Source organism: Acomys russatus, chromosome 14 (genome assembly GCF_903995435.1).
Source record: "Acomys russatus chromosome 14, mAcoRus1.1, whole genome shotgun sequence".
Lineage (NCBI taxonomy): Eukaryota > Metazoa > Chordata > Mammalia > Rodentia > Muridae > Acomys > Acomys russatus.
The window spans coordinates 16602649-16618774 of NC_067150.1; the positions used below are offsets into that span (position 1 = coordinate 16602649).

Genomic DNA, 16126 nt, shown 5'->3' on the forward strand with positions numbered 1-16126 from the left:
TTTCCCTGCTGGCCTGGCTCTGGGTGTCCTGTCACATTCCTGGTCCCTGCATGGGACCTTGAGTCCAGCTGCAGTCCTCTCTGCAGCTCTGGCCTGGAGTCCACTCTCCTAGATTGTGTGATGATGACCTGGAGAACCAGGGAGGATTCTGCTTGGGTGTGGTCGCTCCTGAGGGGAGCTGGTCCCTCTGACCCTTTTGTCCTTATTGTGGTTAAAGTCAGCAAGTTGTAGCCCAGGAATCTGAGACATTTCCCCTTGAGGTAAAGTCAGAGTCTGATGGATTTTGAGGCGTTAGAAAGAAACAAATTAAGAGTCTGTTCAGTTGAAATGAAGTTAGTGCGTGCTCCTTATTTAAATGACAGCAGTGGGAGACAGACTGCTTAGGGGTCTTCGAGTTATTGGGAAAATCAAGGTTCTGCTTTTAGGTTCTTAGTCTTCTCCTTCTTCTTCTCCTCCTCCTCTTCCTCCTCCTTCTTTTGCATTTCTGAGAAACTTTTATTGGCCATTTGGAGAAGATTTATTTGCCAGGAAGGACAATCCCATTGTATTTCTGCTGGGACCAGCTCATGGCCTCCTCTTTGCTGACCCTGTGCTTGGCCTCAGTGCAGCCTGTCCTGGGCTTCTTGTCTGCGACGCTGAAACCTGGCCTACCCAGCATCACGCAGAAGTCCAGGATGAAGATGCCAATGCTTGGGTCGTATTTGATGCCCAGATCAATGTGTTATTGAATCCAAAACCAAAGTTTCCAGTCTCTGAGAAGATATTTTTCCATAACTCACACTCCGGCACCTTCAGGCCTTTCTCCAGTCTTTCTTCTGCCTTGGCTCCAAGCACTGTGCAGTGCACAGCCATCTTTTCATTTCTCCTGATGCCAAAGGACCTGACAGTGTACCTGGCTTTGGAAAATACAGGCATCTGGCCCATGAGCTGCTCCAACACCTTGGTTGCCTGGGTCAGCCTGTCTCTGTTCTCCCCACACAGATGCTGAGGCGGAGCTTGCGGACGTGAAGTTCTAGCGTGGGAGGGAAGGTTCTCCTTTTCACCCAGATCTTGCATCATGATGGAGAACAGGAAGAGAATTTTTGTTTGTTTGTTTGTTTTTGGGTTTTGGAGACAAGGTTTCTTTGTGTAGCCTTGGCTGTCCTGGACTCACTTTGTAGGCCAGGCTGGCTTCAAACTCACAGCAATCTGCCTGCCTCTGCTTCCCGAGTGCTGGGATTAAAGGCATGCGCCACCATGCCTGGCACGGGCTCTTAGTCTTCTTAATAAGACTTTTTTAAATTGTTATTTTTCCTAGACAAGGTTTCTCTGTGTAGCCTTGGCTGTCTTGGATTCGCTTTGTAGACCATGCTGGCCTCAAACTCACAGAGATCTGCCTGCCTCTGCCTCCCCGCCCCCAGTTCTGGGATTATAGGCTTACACTATTGTGACAGGCTTTAATCAAACAATTTAAAGGAGCTCCAGCATGTAGTGCTGACACAGAATTTAAGAATGGAATTGGAGAGAAACTCAGGGTAATTGTATCAGAGAGAAAACAACACATGGCAGGCAGGCTGTAAATCTGGACAGCTACCAGAGGATGCATAGGACAAAGAGAGAAAGCTGTAGTTTTTGAGTTAGGGTTCATGAAAACAAGCACGCATATGGTGGGAGGGAAGGGAGACGATGCATCAGAGAAAGTGAGAAACCCAGAGTGTCAGAGAAAGCATGCTTGGGCTTTGGGCTAGCATGGGAAATAAAAAGAAGTATGAAGAGAAAATGGAAAAATTACTTTGTGTGTGTGTGTGTGTGTGTGTGTGTGTGTGTGTGTGTGTGTAAGCACCTACATGGAGCAGGGGTTTCTGGGAAGCATTCATACATTATTTCATTAAAGGTATAATTATTTCTCTCCCGTCCTTAGCATGTCCTCAGAGAAATCAGATTTCCTGTGGAGCAGACTATTGGCAAGTGATCAACAGGGACGGCTGGATTAATTCCTTAAAATTGTCTGTATTATTGCTTTACGTGTGTGAATGTTCTAGACTGGGCTTTGTGCTTCCAGACTATATTACACATTATGGGGCGGGGAGAGAGGACGTCAGTTTGTAAAAAATGTTTTAGTTAATTGAGAATTCCATACTACACATTTTGATCCCATTCCTCCCCACCCCAGTGTCTTCCTAGATCCCCTTCCATCTCCCTACGTAGCAAACATGTTCCCTCTCTCTCTCTCTCTCTCTCTGTCATCCATCTTATACTGGCTAGCTACTCTTAGGTGTAAGGCCTGTCCTGGAGTGTCAGCAACACACCGATGCTCACATCACTAAAGAAAACTGACTCTCCCTCTGCCAGCAGCTGTCACATGACAATGGCTCCTCAACTAGGGATTAGGCTTCATACCTGTCGCCCGTCCTCCGTGATGGGATTTCATCTGCCCTGAGCTTGCACACGTTTTGTGCATGCTGCCACAACTGCTGTGGTTTCCTACACGTATCTTCCCTGTTGTGTCCAGAAAACAGTTTCCATGAAGTCATCCTCCACCCCATGGCTCTTGTAATCTTTTCACCTCCTCTTCCGTGATGATCCCTGAGCCTTAAGTGGGAGGGGTATAACACAGATATCTCATTTAGGGAGCAGAGCACACCGAAGTCTCTAATTCTCTGCACCAGTTGAGCAGTTGTGTGTCTCTGTGTTAATTAGCATCTATAAGAGGAAGAAGCACCTCTGATGGCGGCTAAGTGATGCATTGTGCTAGTGTGTAGCAGAGCGTCATTAGGAGTCATTTTATGCCATATTCATTTGGCAGAATAATAGCAGTAGGCTTCCCCCTAGGGCCCATGACCCTGGCCACAGAGTCTTGGTGTCACTGATAGTACCAGGTAGGGGTTCCATAGTATAAAGTGGTCTTTAGGTTTTTTTTTTTGTTTGTTTGGTTTGGTTTGGTTTTTTTGGTTTTTCAAGACAGGGTTTCTCTGTGTAGCCTTGGCTATCCTGGACTCACTTTGTAGACCAGGCTGGCCTCGAACTCACAGCGATCTGCCTGCCTTTGCCTCCCGAGTGCTGGGATTAAAGGCGAGCGCCACCAGGCCCGGCTGAAGAGGTCTTTAAATCAAACTAAAAAGTAGTTGGTTAGCTGGGCGGTGCTGGTGCACGCCTTTAATCCCAGCACTTGGGAGGCAGAGGCAGGCAGATCTCCATGAGTTTGAGGCCAGCTTGGTCTACAGAGTGAGTTCCAGGACAGCCAGAACTGTTACACAGGGAAACCCTGCCTCAAAAAACCAAAAACAAATAACAACAACAACAAAACCAAAAATAGTGGTTGGTTACTCCTGTAACAGTTGTACCACTGCTGTACAAGTGGGTATATCTTGCCAAGTATATTGTCCCTGGGTGAGAGTGGTGAACACTTTTCCCACTGCTAGTATGCATAGCACCAACCACTATTATGAAAGCTAGTCAGGAGGGATGGTGCATGTTAGGTTTGGGGTGGAAGCCAAGAAAACTCAGATGCAGACGCTTAAAACGAAAATTTTATTTTCTGAGCTTAGGGAGGCAGCCAGTTGAGAATCTGAACTGCGCCCCTGAGGGGAAGTTGTGTTGAGTATTTAAGAAAGAAAACCACAACTAAGCTCACACAGGGGGGCAGATGGTGGGACAGGGTAGTCACCTCTGACTCAAGTTATTTTGCTCACAAGAAGTTCTAACTAACCTTGAAAGTGTGCCTGGAAGTTGGGGGCAGCTGGGCTTGTGGGTGGGGAGTTTCTGGGAACAATAAGGCCACAGCGTCTCTCACTGAACATAAACATAGTTTATGGTAAACCTGACCTTGTGTAGAGATTTTTTTAAAATCAGCAACTAGCTGAGATGATGTGGCTGGTGGGCCTGAAATAAAAATCTCATAGTTATGCTACCCAAAAGGAGCAGGCCTCAACAGAGCTTACGGTAGAGTACCAGCTTGGTTTCTTTTAAAGATTTATTAATTTATTATGTATACAGTGCTCTGTCTGCATGTACACCTGCAGGCCAGAAGAGGGTATCAAATCACATTATAGATGACTGTGGTTGTTGGGAATCGAACTCAGGACCTCAGGAAGAGCAGTTGGTGCTTGTAACCTCTGAGCCATCTCTCCAGCCCCCAGCTTGATTTCTTTACATTCTATAACTTAAGTACTTGGTGTCTTTTTTTTTTTGAGACAGGGTATCTCTGTGTTAGCCTTGGATGACCTAGACTTACTTGTAGACCAGGTTGGCCTTGAATTCACATTGATTCACCTTCCTCTGCCTTCCAAGTACTGGGATAAAAGGTGTGCGCCATCACACCCAGCTCATATTTGGTGTCTTAAGAAATAGGGTACTTTACGTTCTAGAGGGCAACCAGGAGAAGCAGCAATAGCCTGCAATGGTAGGAGGGTCTATGGGACCCAACTGACCAACTGCTCAAAAGGAGGAAATCCACACCAGTAGTGGGGCTTTGATTTGGTAGCACGTGGTGTCTAGTTGGGACATGGCCCCTATTATTGGGTAAGTTCATTTAAAGTGTGTGCGTGTGCACGCGCGCGCGCATGTGGTAGGAAGCTCCCACAATGTGGCTTTTCCAAAAGGCCTTTAGTGTTAGTTATTCCTCCTCTAATTTTACCATTTTGCTCTCCCATGTAATTCTTTCTGTTCTCCTGTTCTCCTTTATACCTTTATAACCCTGTATTCTATATTACTTTTCTTCTTTCTTCTTCTTCTTCTTCTTCTTCTTCTTCTTCTTCTTCTTCTTCTTCTTCTTCTTTCAATGAGGAACACATTCTTTCTTTCTCCTTCTTCTCCTCCTCCTCCTCTTCTTCCTCCTCCTCTTCTGAGACTGGGTTTCTCTGTGTAGCCTTGGCTGTCCTGGATCAGGCTGTCTTCAAACTCACAGAGACCCTGCCCCTGCCTCCCGAGTGCTGGGATTACAGGTGTGCGACACCTCACCTGGCTATCTCACTTTTCTTAAAAGACCTCCTTCTCCCTCATGACATCTTACTAGCCACCTAACCTCTATAGGTATTTCAAGTGAAACACACATTTCACTTATTTTTAAAAAAGTTAACACATGAGAGAAACACCGCATGTTTTCTTTCATCAAACTCCAGGGCTGTGGGAATCACAAAATGCTGTCTGCTATATACAGTAAGGAACAAGTATTTAATCATCTTTTGGAAAGAGGAAGTTGGTTGGAATAGAGGCAGCTGGGTAAAGTCTACAAAATTGTTGCCAGACCTAGGAGGAACCTGGGTTTGGGGAGGGGGTTGTGGTTCTGTTACTTAACTTGAGGTCACAGCCTGACCCCAAGAATCCAGTGGCCTACTCCAGTCCCCTTCAGTAACCTGAAAGAGATTAAAATGTATATAGAAGGCTATAGAAGGCCAGGGCTGTGTACATCTATGCAGTCTTGGTCAAAGTGTGAGCTGCCCTCCCCCCAAAAAAAGTGTGAGCTGCCCAGCACAAACCCGTTACGCATATTGTCTTGGGCAAGGTGGGCTGACAAGTCGCTGGGACTGCATGAAATCTGAGGCAAGGTTCCCTGTTACAATTCTACCACTGAATTGTATCCACAGCCATGGTACCTGTATTGATTGACTAGGGAGTATAATTCATAGTTCACGATTTTTTGTGTTATAGATCCTGTGTTTGGGCCAGGCGTAGTGGTGCACACCTTTAATCCCAGCACCCAGGGAGGCAAAGGCACAAGGATCTCTGAGTTCAAGGCCAGTCTTCTCTACAAAGTGAATCCAGGACAGCCAAGGCTACACATGAGAAACCCTGTCTCAAAAAAAAAAAAAAAAAAGAAAAAAGAAAAAAAATCCTGTGTTTGCACAGCTTCTCAGTGTTTTCTTTCTCTCAGTATGAGATTCCTGAGCTGGGTGCTGTGGTGCATGCCTGCAATCTCAGCACTCAGATGCACACACACATACACACACACACTGACACACACACTTCCTCAACTATTCTGTACCTAACTTGTTGAGACGGGGTCTCTCACTGAACTTGGTGCTCACTGCTTCAGCTAAATTTGCTGGGTAGCAAGTACCGGGGATTCTCTCAGTCTCCCTGTCACTGGCACTGCAGACATGCACTACCGCACTAGGCTTAGCTGGGCTGTAGCAGCTAAACAGTCGCTCCGGTCTCTACAGTATTAGTTGTAAATAAACAAAAGTGTACTGTGCTCCCGTCTGCCCCCTTTACCCTGCCATCCTTTTAATGTTTCCTACTAATGTGTCATATTGGCAGATGTTGGAGGTTGGTCTGATGTATTTTGATGTATCGATCCACCATCACAGAGATCTACCTGACTCTGCTTCCGAGTGCTGGGATTAAAGGCGTGTGCCATCATGCCTGGCTAGCAAGAAAAAAAATATATAGTGTGAGAAGTAATTGTGCCCCAACAGATGTTTTTCAGCATCGCTGGTCTTTGTCTTCTACCAAACTAGTTATGAGAGCAATAAATGCCCCCCCCAAAAGCTTAATGTACACTGGCTGGAAATATCATTGTGTTTATTTCATAGTATACAGTTGAATGCTTAATTTCCAGTGCCATATCAAACAAGTCCATCTGCGACTTGACATGCAAGATATATAAACTGAAAATTTCTCCCCCAACTTATGATGTACAAAAATGTTCAAATTTTACTGAAAAAATGTCACATGTTAAAGAAACATATGGTTGCATGGAAGACCGTTCCTCTAATCCAAGCTCTCGAGCATGAAGCAGTGTGGCCATAAATATGAGAACTGCCTACAATACAAAGAATTCAGTCAGCCTGGCTTGTATATCTGGACCTCGTCTCACTAAAAGATGTGAAGTCTGCCGGCCGTGGTGGCGCACGCCTTTAATCCCGGCACTCGGGAGGCAGAGGCAGGCGGATCGCTCTGAGTTTGAGGCCAGCCTGGACTACAAAGTGAGTCCAGGATGGCCAGGGCTACACAGAGAAACCCTGTCTCGAAAAAAACAAAAAAAGATGTGAAGTCAACAACGTGCACAGAAAGGTATTGTCAACTTGTTGCAACTCTTCACACTTGCTTATACCTTCTTCTTCTTTTTTATTTATTTATTTTTATTTTTTTTATTTTTTGAGACAAGGTTTCTCTGTGTAGCCTTGACTATCCTGGACTTGCTTTGTAGACCAGGCTGGCCTCGAACTCACAGCAATCGGCCTGCCTCTGCCTCCCGAGTGCTGGGATTAAAGGCGTGCGCCACCATGGCCCAGCTTTGCTTACACCTTCTAAAAATTGGTTCGTGAGCATGAATGCTGAAGACCCAGGTGCCATGGGAGAACTCTCAAAGAGAAGAGGCGGAAATGCAGCTGCTCAAGGCAGTCTCGTTCTTGCTGTCACTGATGACGTCACGCTTGCTAGCTTGTGAGCGAAGCCTCTAAAGCCTGTAGCCTGATGGGGTTTCTAGTATGTGTGTGTATAAATGGCTGAATACTGAAATTATTACACTGAAGATGAATGAACTGTGGCACCTATACTCCTGCACCACACTCCTGTACTTTATTAGCTTTTTACTGGGTTTTTGATGTCAGGTTGTCAGGAGCCATAAGACCTTGCCTGACCTGCCCCAGTGGCTGAGAGGCCCTGCTGGCTGGCGGCACCGGAGTCTGCTGGATCTGTCCCGTAGCTGGCACTGGGCTCAGGAGAATGAGGAAGAAGATGAGCAGGGACATTTGGCGCTCTGTCCCCTGACGCTGCCGATAGCCACTGCCCCCTGCCGCTCCTGATGCTGCTGCTATGGCGGCGGCAGCCAAGATGCTCTCAGCTTGGCAGAGCCCGCTCCCGGCAGGGGGAGACGACGTTGGGAGGGCTGGTCCTGCCCGGAGGCCGGCGAGCCACAGCCTGTTGCGTGGGGGCCGGCTGCTGGGGCTGGGAGGTCTGTTGTGGCAGCTGAGGCTTTAACATGATGGCAGAGAAATTAAAGAGTGAAGGGAGAGGAGGGCCCGGGGATGGGCCCCAGCTGGAGAGCGCAGGAGCGTGTGGCAGATGGGGCGGGTGCAGGATCTTCGCTCGCAGCCTCAGCTTCTCCGGAGGATGGGGGATGAGCAGGATTAGATTGAGAGCGAGTGACAGGGAATGTAAGGCACGGAACTGAAGTCTGTGAAAGACGAGAAGTTAAAAGTGAAAGCTGTTTTTGAAGTCGAGCGATTTCAGCGGCATCTTCTAGCTGGGAGTGAAGATGGGCTTTTAGGTTACAAAGGCAAGAAAAATATCGGCAGGTGGCGCACACCTGTAGTCCCAGCTACTCGGGAGGCTGAGACAGAAGGATAGCTTGAGTCCAGGAGTTCTGGGCTGCAGTGCGCTATGCCGATCGGGTGTCCGCACTAAGTTCGGCATCAATATGGTGACCTCCCTGGAGTGGGTAACCACCAGGTTGCCTAAGGAGGGGTGAACCGGCCCAGGTCGGAAACGGAGCAGGGCCTCTCAGCCACTGGGGCAGGTCAGAAGGTCCTATGGCTCCTGACATCAGGTGAGTTTCAAGTACTATTTAAAAAGTTCTGATACTCGTTACTTTCTTACTGGCTTAACAACAATGTGGGTTTAACAGCCGTCGAAGGTTTTCTTTTGTGACAGGATTTCATTGTAATCCCTAGCTGGCCCAGAACATGCTGTTGAACAGGTTAGCCTCAAACACACACTGATCCAAATGACACTGCCTCTTGAGTGCTAAACTTAAAGGCATACACCATTGTGCCTTGCTTTCCCCAGTCCTTTGACCTGTTGTCTTGCTACGTTGTTAAACATCAAGTCCAATCAAGTCTCTGCCAAGATTACCTATAGGTAAACAACTATACCTTTATGTGGTTTTTGTTGTAGCCTGAGGCCTGACCCAGGTATCAAAGTTTTCTGTGCAATATATATTGATAAAGTCTACTTGTATGAGCTTCCCTGCCTATTCAATGCACTTTATGGTTTAAAAAAAAGTGCTCAGCCAGGTGTGGTGGCGCACACCTTTAATCCTAGTGGCAGGTGGATCGCTGTCAGTTCGAGGCCAGTCTGGTCTACAAAGGGAGTTCAGGACAGCCAAAGCTACTCAGAGAAAACCTGTCTCAAAAAGCCAAAAGCCAAAAGCCAAAAAAAAAAAAAAAAAAAAAAGCTCTAGGGCTGGAGAGATGGCTCAAGGGTTAAGAGCACTGCCTGCTCCTCCTCCAGAGGTTATGAGTTCAACTCCCAGCATCTCACAACCATCTATAATGTGATTTGATGCCCTCTTCTGGTGTGCAGGTGTACATGCAGACAGAGCACTGTATACATAATAATAAATAAATCTTTTTTAAAAAGTCCTCTAGTATTCTTTATATTCAAAGGGCAATTCACCTTTATGTACATGATGCCACATGAGATTTGATCATATGAAGTATTCTTACATTCCCTAAATTTATTGGTCTACACATAGGGATGAGCTAAAGCAGAGAACATTCTTACATTCATGGTTTCTTGCATGTCTATGAATTATTAAGTCTAATTTTATGGTAAATTTTTTAAATGTGTTCTATGATGCCACTTAAGGACTGACTTGTTGTGTTGAACTTTACTGTAGTCTATATATTCAGGGCTTGTTGCCTGCATGTGTTTTCAGATGTCGAGAGAGATCTGACTTGGTATAGAAAGCTTTCTTGCATTCTATACACACATAAGGTTTCTCACCTGTGTGTGTTCTCTGATGTCGAGTGAGTTCATACTTGCACTGAAAGGCTTTCCCGCAGTCTTTACACTCGTAAGGCTTCTCCCCTGTGTGTTGTCTTTGATGCACCGTGAGCTGTGAGTTGCAGTAGAAAGCTTTCCTGCACTCTTTACATTCATAGGGCTTCTCGCCTGTGTGAGTTCTCTGATGCACAGTGAGGTCTGACTTGCGGTAGAACGCTTTCCTGCAGTCCTTGCATTCATACGGTCTCTCGCCAGTGTGAGTTCTCTGATGTCGAGTGAGGTCTGACCTGCACTGGAACGCCTTCCTGCAGTCTTTACATTGATAAGGCTTCTCGCCTGTGTGAGTCCTGTGATGGACCGCGAGTTGTGACTTGCAGTAGAAAGCTTTATTGCATACTTGACACTCATAAGGCTTCTCGCCTGTGTGAGTCCTGTGATGCACCGTGAGCTGTGAGTTGCAGTAGAAAGCTTTCCTGCACACTTTACATTCATAGGGCTTCTCGCCTGTGTGAGTTCTCTGATGTACAGTGAGGTCTGAGTTGCGGTAGAACGCTTTCCTGCAGTCCTTGCATTCATAGGGCTTCTGGCCTGTGTGGATTCTCAGGTGTACGTTGAGCTGTGACTTGCTGTAGAAAGCTTTCGTGCACTCCGTACACTCGTAGGGCTTCTCGCCTGTGTGAGTCCTCTGATGCACAGTGAGGTGGGACTTGCAGTAGAAGGTTTTCCCACATTCTATACACGCATGGGGCTTCTCCCCTCGCTCGAGCCTCTGATAGTGACTGAAGGCGGACTTAGAACAGAATGCTTCTCCACAACCCTTACACTCGCATGGGTTCTCACACATGTGAAACCTCTGATTTGTGCTGTACTGTGACTTCAGGTAAATCGCTTCCAAACATACTTCACATTCATAGGATTTTGTCCCCCGGTGGATTTCCTCATGAATCTTTAGTTCTGCCTTAAGACAGAAGAATTTGTTACGTTTCTCATATCCACAGGGAGTGTCCTGTAGAGTTTACAATCAGAGGTCTTGCTTGTCATAATTCCTAGTGAGATTTCTCACAATTACTACACTGAAACATTTCTCTCCACTGTCTGTTTTATTTCATTTACTGAATTTAGTCAGTGACAGTTATCTCACATGCATTCTATTAGAAACGTTGCTGCCTCAACTGTGCCATGACTTGGATTAACGATGCTTCATCAAAGGGTTTCCTATATTTACTGAGCTCCTTAAAGCTCCTCTACAAATGAGAAGTGCTGTGCTAATAGCCTTGCTTTTGTAGGTTTTTCCCTGATTCAAAATATTCAGAATGACATGATTGATGGTTGCTATGGATACTCAGAATGATGACTGACAGCTGTCATGGATACTTGGAGACTCAGGGTAAGTGAAGGTTTTCAATTACTTTTAAATTATCAAATTCTTCTGTAGCCTACATCTCACCAGGTTCACTGATGAGAAAGTCATCCCATAGACTAAGTTCCTAAGCAAACATCCCTAAAATAGTTTCCACTGCTTATATTCAAATTTGAAATATGATTTTGAGGGACTTGGAGTTACACAGATCCCCGGCAGATAGACAGATGGAGAGACAGGGTGGAATTATGTAATACAGACAGTGACCATCCAAGGTGGCAGCTTCTTCCTCACTCGACCTGACACAAAAGCCTGACAGCTTAAAAGAAAGGCCTGGTGGGCTTCTTCTCCTGCCTCCTCGTTGATGGATTGCCAACAAGCTCAAGGAAGGATCAGGACACGTGTGCACCAAAGCTTTCGGTCTATCACCCATTCTGTCTGATCAACCTGACTAACCCTAAATTAGGAGAGGAGGATCCCTCTAACACCCTGGAAACTCCCAACCTCCCAATGAGAAGCTCAGTTCCAGGTTTCTGCGGGCCGCCTTAGCTCTGCAGAGGTATTTCTCTCTGTGCCTTGTGCTGGGGGGTTCCTTGCCCCTAATAAGAGCCTTGCTTCACTGGCGTATTTGTCTGCTCCGTCTGGTATCTCCTTTGATGCTAACTGCTGCACTCACGATGGTCCTGCCTTTCCATTCTTCAACTGGCAGAGAAAATGAACCCAATCAAGACCCCTACATATGGCCATAGTTGGTGCTGACATCAATTTTACCTACTTCAACCAGTTCTTCATTTGATGTATTCCTGTTGATTTCAATTTGCCAGAAATGTCTGTCTTTATTTTCCTGGATGGTCTGAGCCAGGCTGCTCACTTTGTCGACACCTGAAAATATTTAACATTTCAATTTCCATGAATTGGGCACAAGCTTTATGCAGTTCAAACACAAAAGCAAAATGGTGCCCTCTTAGAACCACACTTGAACTTCTAAGATGTCATCTTATAAAACTGTACACTCTGGTCTGTAATGAGTTAGACTCACACAGTTCACCAACAGGTACTGCAGTGATCAGCCCTTGGTCTCTGTTGCAATGCTGCTTTTGAAACACAGGCGGTAAAGCACTCACTGGTCCTCAGCGGTAGGTCTCTGTGCAGCGTGCTTCCCTTCAACCCTTCTACCTGTCCCATTTCTCCATTATCTGAAGGTATGAGGTCCTGCCTCTTTCACATATGAAACAGGGACATTTTCTTCTACTAGCTGCTTGCAGGACTTAGGTGTTGTCAAATACTCTCTCTCCCAAGTACCACACAGACTTGGGAGAGGACTGGCGCACAGCTGTGTTTCAGGGAGGGTACTTGGTTCTGATAAAGAGCAGCAGCACCTTTTAGGGTTTTGTGGGAATGAGAAATGTTGCCTGTGGCTTGCCTGTACAATACAGAGGTTAGTTACTCTGTTTTAAATATCTTCTGTAACCGTATTTTATTATTCACAGAGTGATACCATTTATGGTGGTTTGAATAGGTATGGCCCCCCCACACTCATGTGTTAGAATGCTTGGCCCAGAGAGATACTATTAGAAGATGTGGCCTTGTCAGAGTAGGTGTGGCCTTGTCAGAGTAGGTGTGGCCTTGTCAGAGTAGGTGTGGCCTTGTCAGAGTAGGTGTGGCCTTGTCAGAGTAGGTGTGGCCTTGTCAGAGTAGGTGTGGCCTTGTTAGAGTGGGTGTGGCCTTGTCAGAGTGGGTGTGGCCTTGTTAGAGTAGGTGTGTGTGGCCTTGTTGGAGGAGGGGGCAGGCTTTGAGGTCTCTTATGCTCCAGCTACACCCAGAGTGGCTGACAGTCATTTCTGCTACCTGTGGATCAAGATGTAGAGCCCTCAGCTCCTGCTCCAGCACCATGCTTGCCTGCATGCTGCCATGATGATAATGGACTGTTAAGAGATACCTATGATAGTAGGCTTATCTTCCAAAGTATCTACCTGGGTGTGGTGGGACATGTCTTTAATGCCAGCATCCTGGAGATAGGACAGGTGGACCTCTGTGAGTTCAAGGCCAGATAGAGCTATTCAGGCAGACTCTGACTCAAAAACCAAACAAAAGCAAAACCAAACAAAGTAAGTACATTTTTTGCTTATAGCCTTTTATACTTTGCCCATATTCCATCCTCTTCATCTTCTTTTTAAATTTTATTTAAAGATTTACTTATATGTGTACACCTGCATGACAGAAGAGGGCATCAGATCCCATTGTAGAGGACTAAGCCACCATGTAGTTGCTGGGAATTGAACTAGGAACCTCTAGAAGAACTGCCAGTGCTCTTAACCACTGAGCCATCTTTGCAGCATGGCCTTCTTAACTATACTGACCTTTGAGGAAGTATTTTCAGCTTCTGTCAACTTGTGGTAGTATTTGGTTTTGTTTTGTTTTGGTTTGGTTTGGTTTGGTTAGGTTTTTCCAGACAGGGTTCCTCTGTGTAACTCTGGCTGTCCTGAAACTAGCATTCTTTTTGTTTTTGTTTTGTTTGGTTTTGTTAGCCTTGGCTGTCCTGGACTCACTTTGTAGACCAGGCTGTTCTCCAACTCACAGAAATCCACTTACCTCTGCCTCCCAAGTGCTGGGATTAAAGGTGTGCGCCACCATGGTCAGCTGTTTTGGTTTTTGAATTGAGCTTTTCTCTTGTTCAATTTCTCACCTAAGATGCCAAAATTTCCATACAAGAATTAAACTTACCTTGTACATGTGGGTTCGTGTGGGTGCACATGGTGTGTGTGTATGTGTGTGTGTGTGTGTGTGTGAATATGCGTGCACACACACAAGGAGCGCAGAGGGTAAACCTCGGGTGTCATTTACTTTGAGACAATGCCTCTCATTGGGACGCAGGGCGCACCAGTTTATGAGACTGGCTGGCCCTTGAGGCCTAATGATCAATCTTCTTGTGTCTACCTCCAAGGCACCGAGTTTACACGCATGGACCACCAACCAGGCTTTTACTCTTGTACTGTGTACAGGAGCTCTGGCTGCATCCTCTCTAGGCAGGCACTTTACTGACCGAGTTCTCTTTCTGGGCGCTTATCTCAAGCTCCTGTTCATTTGAATACTCTTAGGGTTTTATTGATGGCTCCATCTCCTTCTCTTTTCCTTTGTGCACTATGTGTTTACCTTTGCAATGCTGACTTCAAGTTCACACAGCACAGAGAGAACTTCCCATGTGCCTTTCACCCTTGGAAGGTCTGAGGTCCTCTTTTCTCATTTTCTTAAAAAATTCCACAGGTGACCCAACTACAACCAAGCTAAACTCATGTTTGGCTATTGATTTTTAACCATGCCCCCTATCTAGTCTAAAATTTAAATCTACATGTGTATTTTACGGCAAATTTGGAAAACAGTCATTGCAAAGTAATAAATAAATGAAAAATTCTTTAATACGAAGCTCACTTGCTGGTCTGGAGTAAAAGCGCATGTTTTCCCTCTGCTGCTGAGTGACAGGACAGTCTCTGTGCTGCTTATCTCACCGTGATGCGTTATCCCCTGCTTCACTTCTGTTGCATTAAATGCAAGTATTTTAAGAGAAGATGCATTTGAGCAATCACTAATATCATGACAACTGCAAAGACAAATGCTAGTCCAAAAGCCAGTGTTGAAACGAGGCCAACAAATGCCTAACTTAAAATCTAAGGGAATCAAAGGAAGGGAGAGGCACGATTGGGGTGAAGTGGACAAATTAGTCTTCCATATCAAGCAAGTAGGAGTTTAACACGAAGAACTTTGGGGAAACGAGATAAACCAACTGTCTGGTCCGTGGGACCAACTGTTTTCAAGGCTGGGTTTAGATGGGGCTTGTTGGAAACGGCCCAGTGTGACCACTATCTGGTGGCGTCTGTGTCACTGTTCTGTCTTGCCTCGGAGCTTCACTGACCTGAGAGGTTCCAGACCGAGGCACCCGCCGCGCTCCACGGCCCGAGTCCGTGCTCTAAGTTGAAGATCAGCTCAGGTTTGGTCATGCAGTGCCCTGTAAATGAGAAATAATGTAGACTGGGCCAAAGCGCTAGTCAAGTGTACTGATGGAACAACAGCTGCATCCTGGGGACCGTGCAATGATTAATGAATTTAAACCGGCTTCTTCCTTCTTCCTTTTTTTTTTTTTTTTTTTTTTTTTGTGGACTGCAGACTAACCCTATGGCCTTGCACATGTTAGAAAAGGACTCTGTCAACTGAGCTGCAACCCTAGCTCGCTTATTTATTTACTTATTTATTTATTTCAAGACAGGGTTTCTCAGTGTAGCCCTGACTGTCCTGGACTCACTTTATAGATCAGGCACCTTGAACTCACAGAGATCTGCCTCTGCCACCCTGAGTGCTGGGATTACAGGTGTGCGCCACCACACCTGGCCAAACTTTTATTAACATAGGTTTTCACTCACTTTCTCTCCTGATTGCAATGTTGTCCCCAAGTGGTATTTAACTAATGATTTTTTTAAAGATTAATTTATTCTGCATGTACATCTGCAGGCCGGAGGAGGGAATCAGATCACATTATGTGGTTGCTGGGAATTGAACTCATGACCTCTGGAAGAACAGTCAGTGCTCTTAACCACAGAGCCATCTCTCCAGCCCATTAACGAATGATTTTAAGGAATGTCAAAAGGGAGATTGGTTGGTGGCACAGCGGGTAAAAGTGCTTGTTCTGCAGGACTGAGGAGGGCGTGACTCCAAATCCCCAGAATCGGTTTAGCGTGCTGGCACACAGAGCTCCCTAGAAACCTGTGCGAGAGCGTGGACACACATGCGTTGCTGGGAATGGCGAACCATCAGCCTAGGCCAGGGTCAGGGAGAAATGCGACAGTCTCAATGAACACAGCAGAGAGCGCCCCAGATCCTTCTCCCGCTTCCACGGACACGCACACACATACATGAGCATCACACGCACATGCACACACACACACACACACACACACACACACACACACACAGAGAGAGAGAGAGAGAGAGAGAGAAAGATGAGAGAGAGAGAGAGATGAGGAAAAAGGGAAACTTCAAGTACACAACTCAATGAAACTAGATAGACAATTTGCAGGCTACTTATAAAAGAACAAACTAGGGCTGGAGAGATGGCTCAGCAGTTAA

At 46.0% G+C, this 16126-nt stretch overlaps 2 protein-coding genes and 1 pseudogene across 3 annotated transcripts in view; 1 reads left to right on the forward strand and 2 right to left on the reverse strand.

Moving 5' to 3' along the window:
* Window positions 1–16126, forward strand: part of Prkcsh (protein kinase C substrate 80K-H) — an 827425-nt gene that overhangs the window by 228624 nt on the left and 582675 nt on the right. The gene's annotated exons all lie outside the window — the stretch shown is intronic.
* LOC127198219 (60S ribosomal protein L11-like) lies at window positions 518–1059 on the reverse strand (annotated as a pseudogene).
* LOC127198214 (zinc finger protein 39-like) lies at window positions 9181–15034 on the reverse strand. Its single transcript, XM_051156076.1, has 3 exons — window positions 14919–15034; window positions 11784–11890; window positions 9181–10606 (listed from the first exon to the last, which is right to left on the reverse strand). The coding sequence occupies exons 1-3, from the start codon at window positions 15001–15003 to the stop codon at window positions 9551–9553; spliced, it is 1248 nt and encodes a 415-aa protein (XP_051012033.1). The 5' UTR covers window positions 15004–15034; the 3' UTR covers window positions 9181–9550.

What these genes read in the sequence shown, in the direction of transcription:
- LOC127198214 (XM_051156076.1), bottom strand. Translation starts at nt 15,003, where the DNA reads ATGACCAAACCTGAGCTGATCTTCAACTTAGAGCACGGACTCGGGCCG. An exon ending in CTCGGTCTGGAACCTCTCAG is followed by an intron (nt 11,891 to 14,918) that starts GTCAGTGAAGCT and finishes AAATATTTTCAG; the next exon opens with GTGTCGACAAAGTGAGCAGC. An exon ending in CAAATGAAGAACTGGTTGAA is followed by an intron (nt 10,607 to 11,783) that starts GTAGGTAAAATT and finishes TTCTGTCTTAAG; the next exon opens with GCAGAACTAAAGATTCATGA.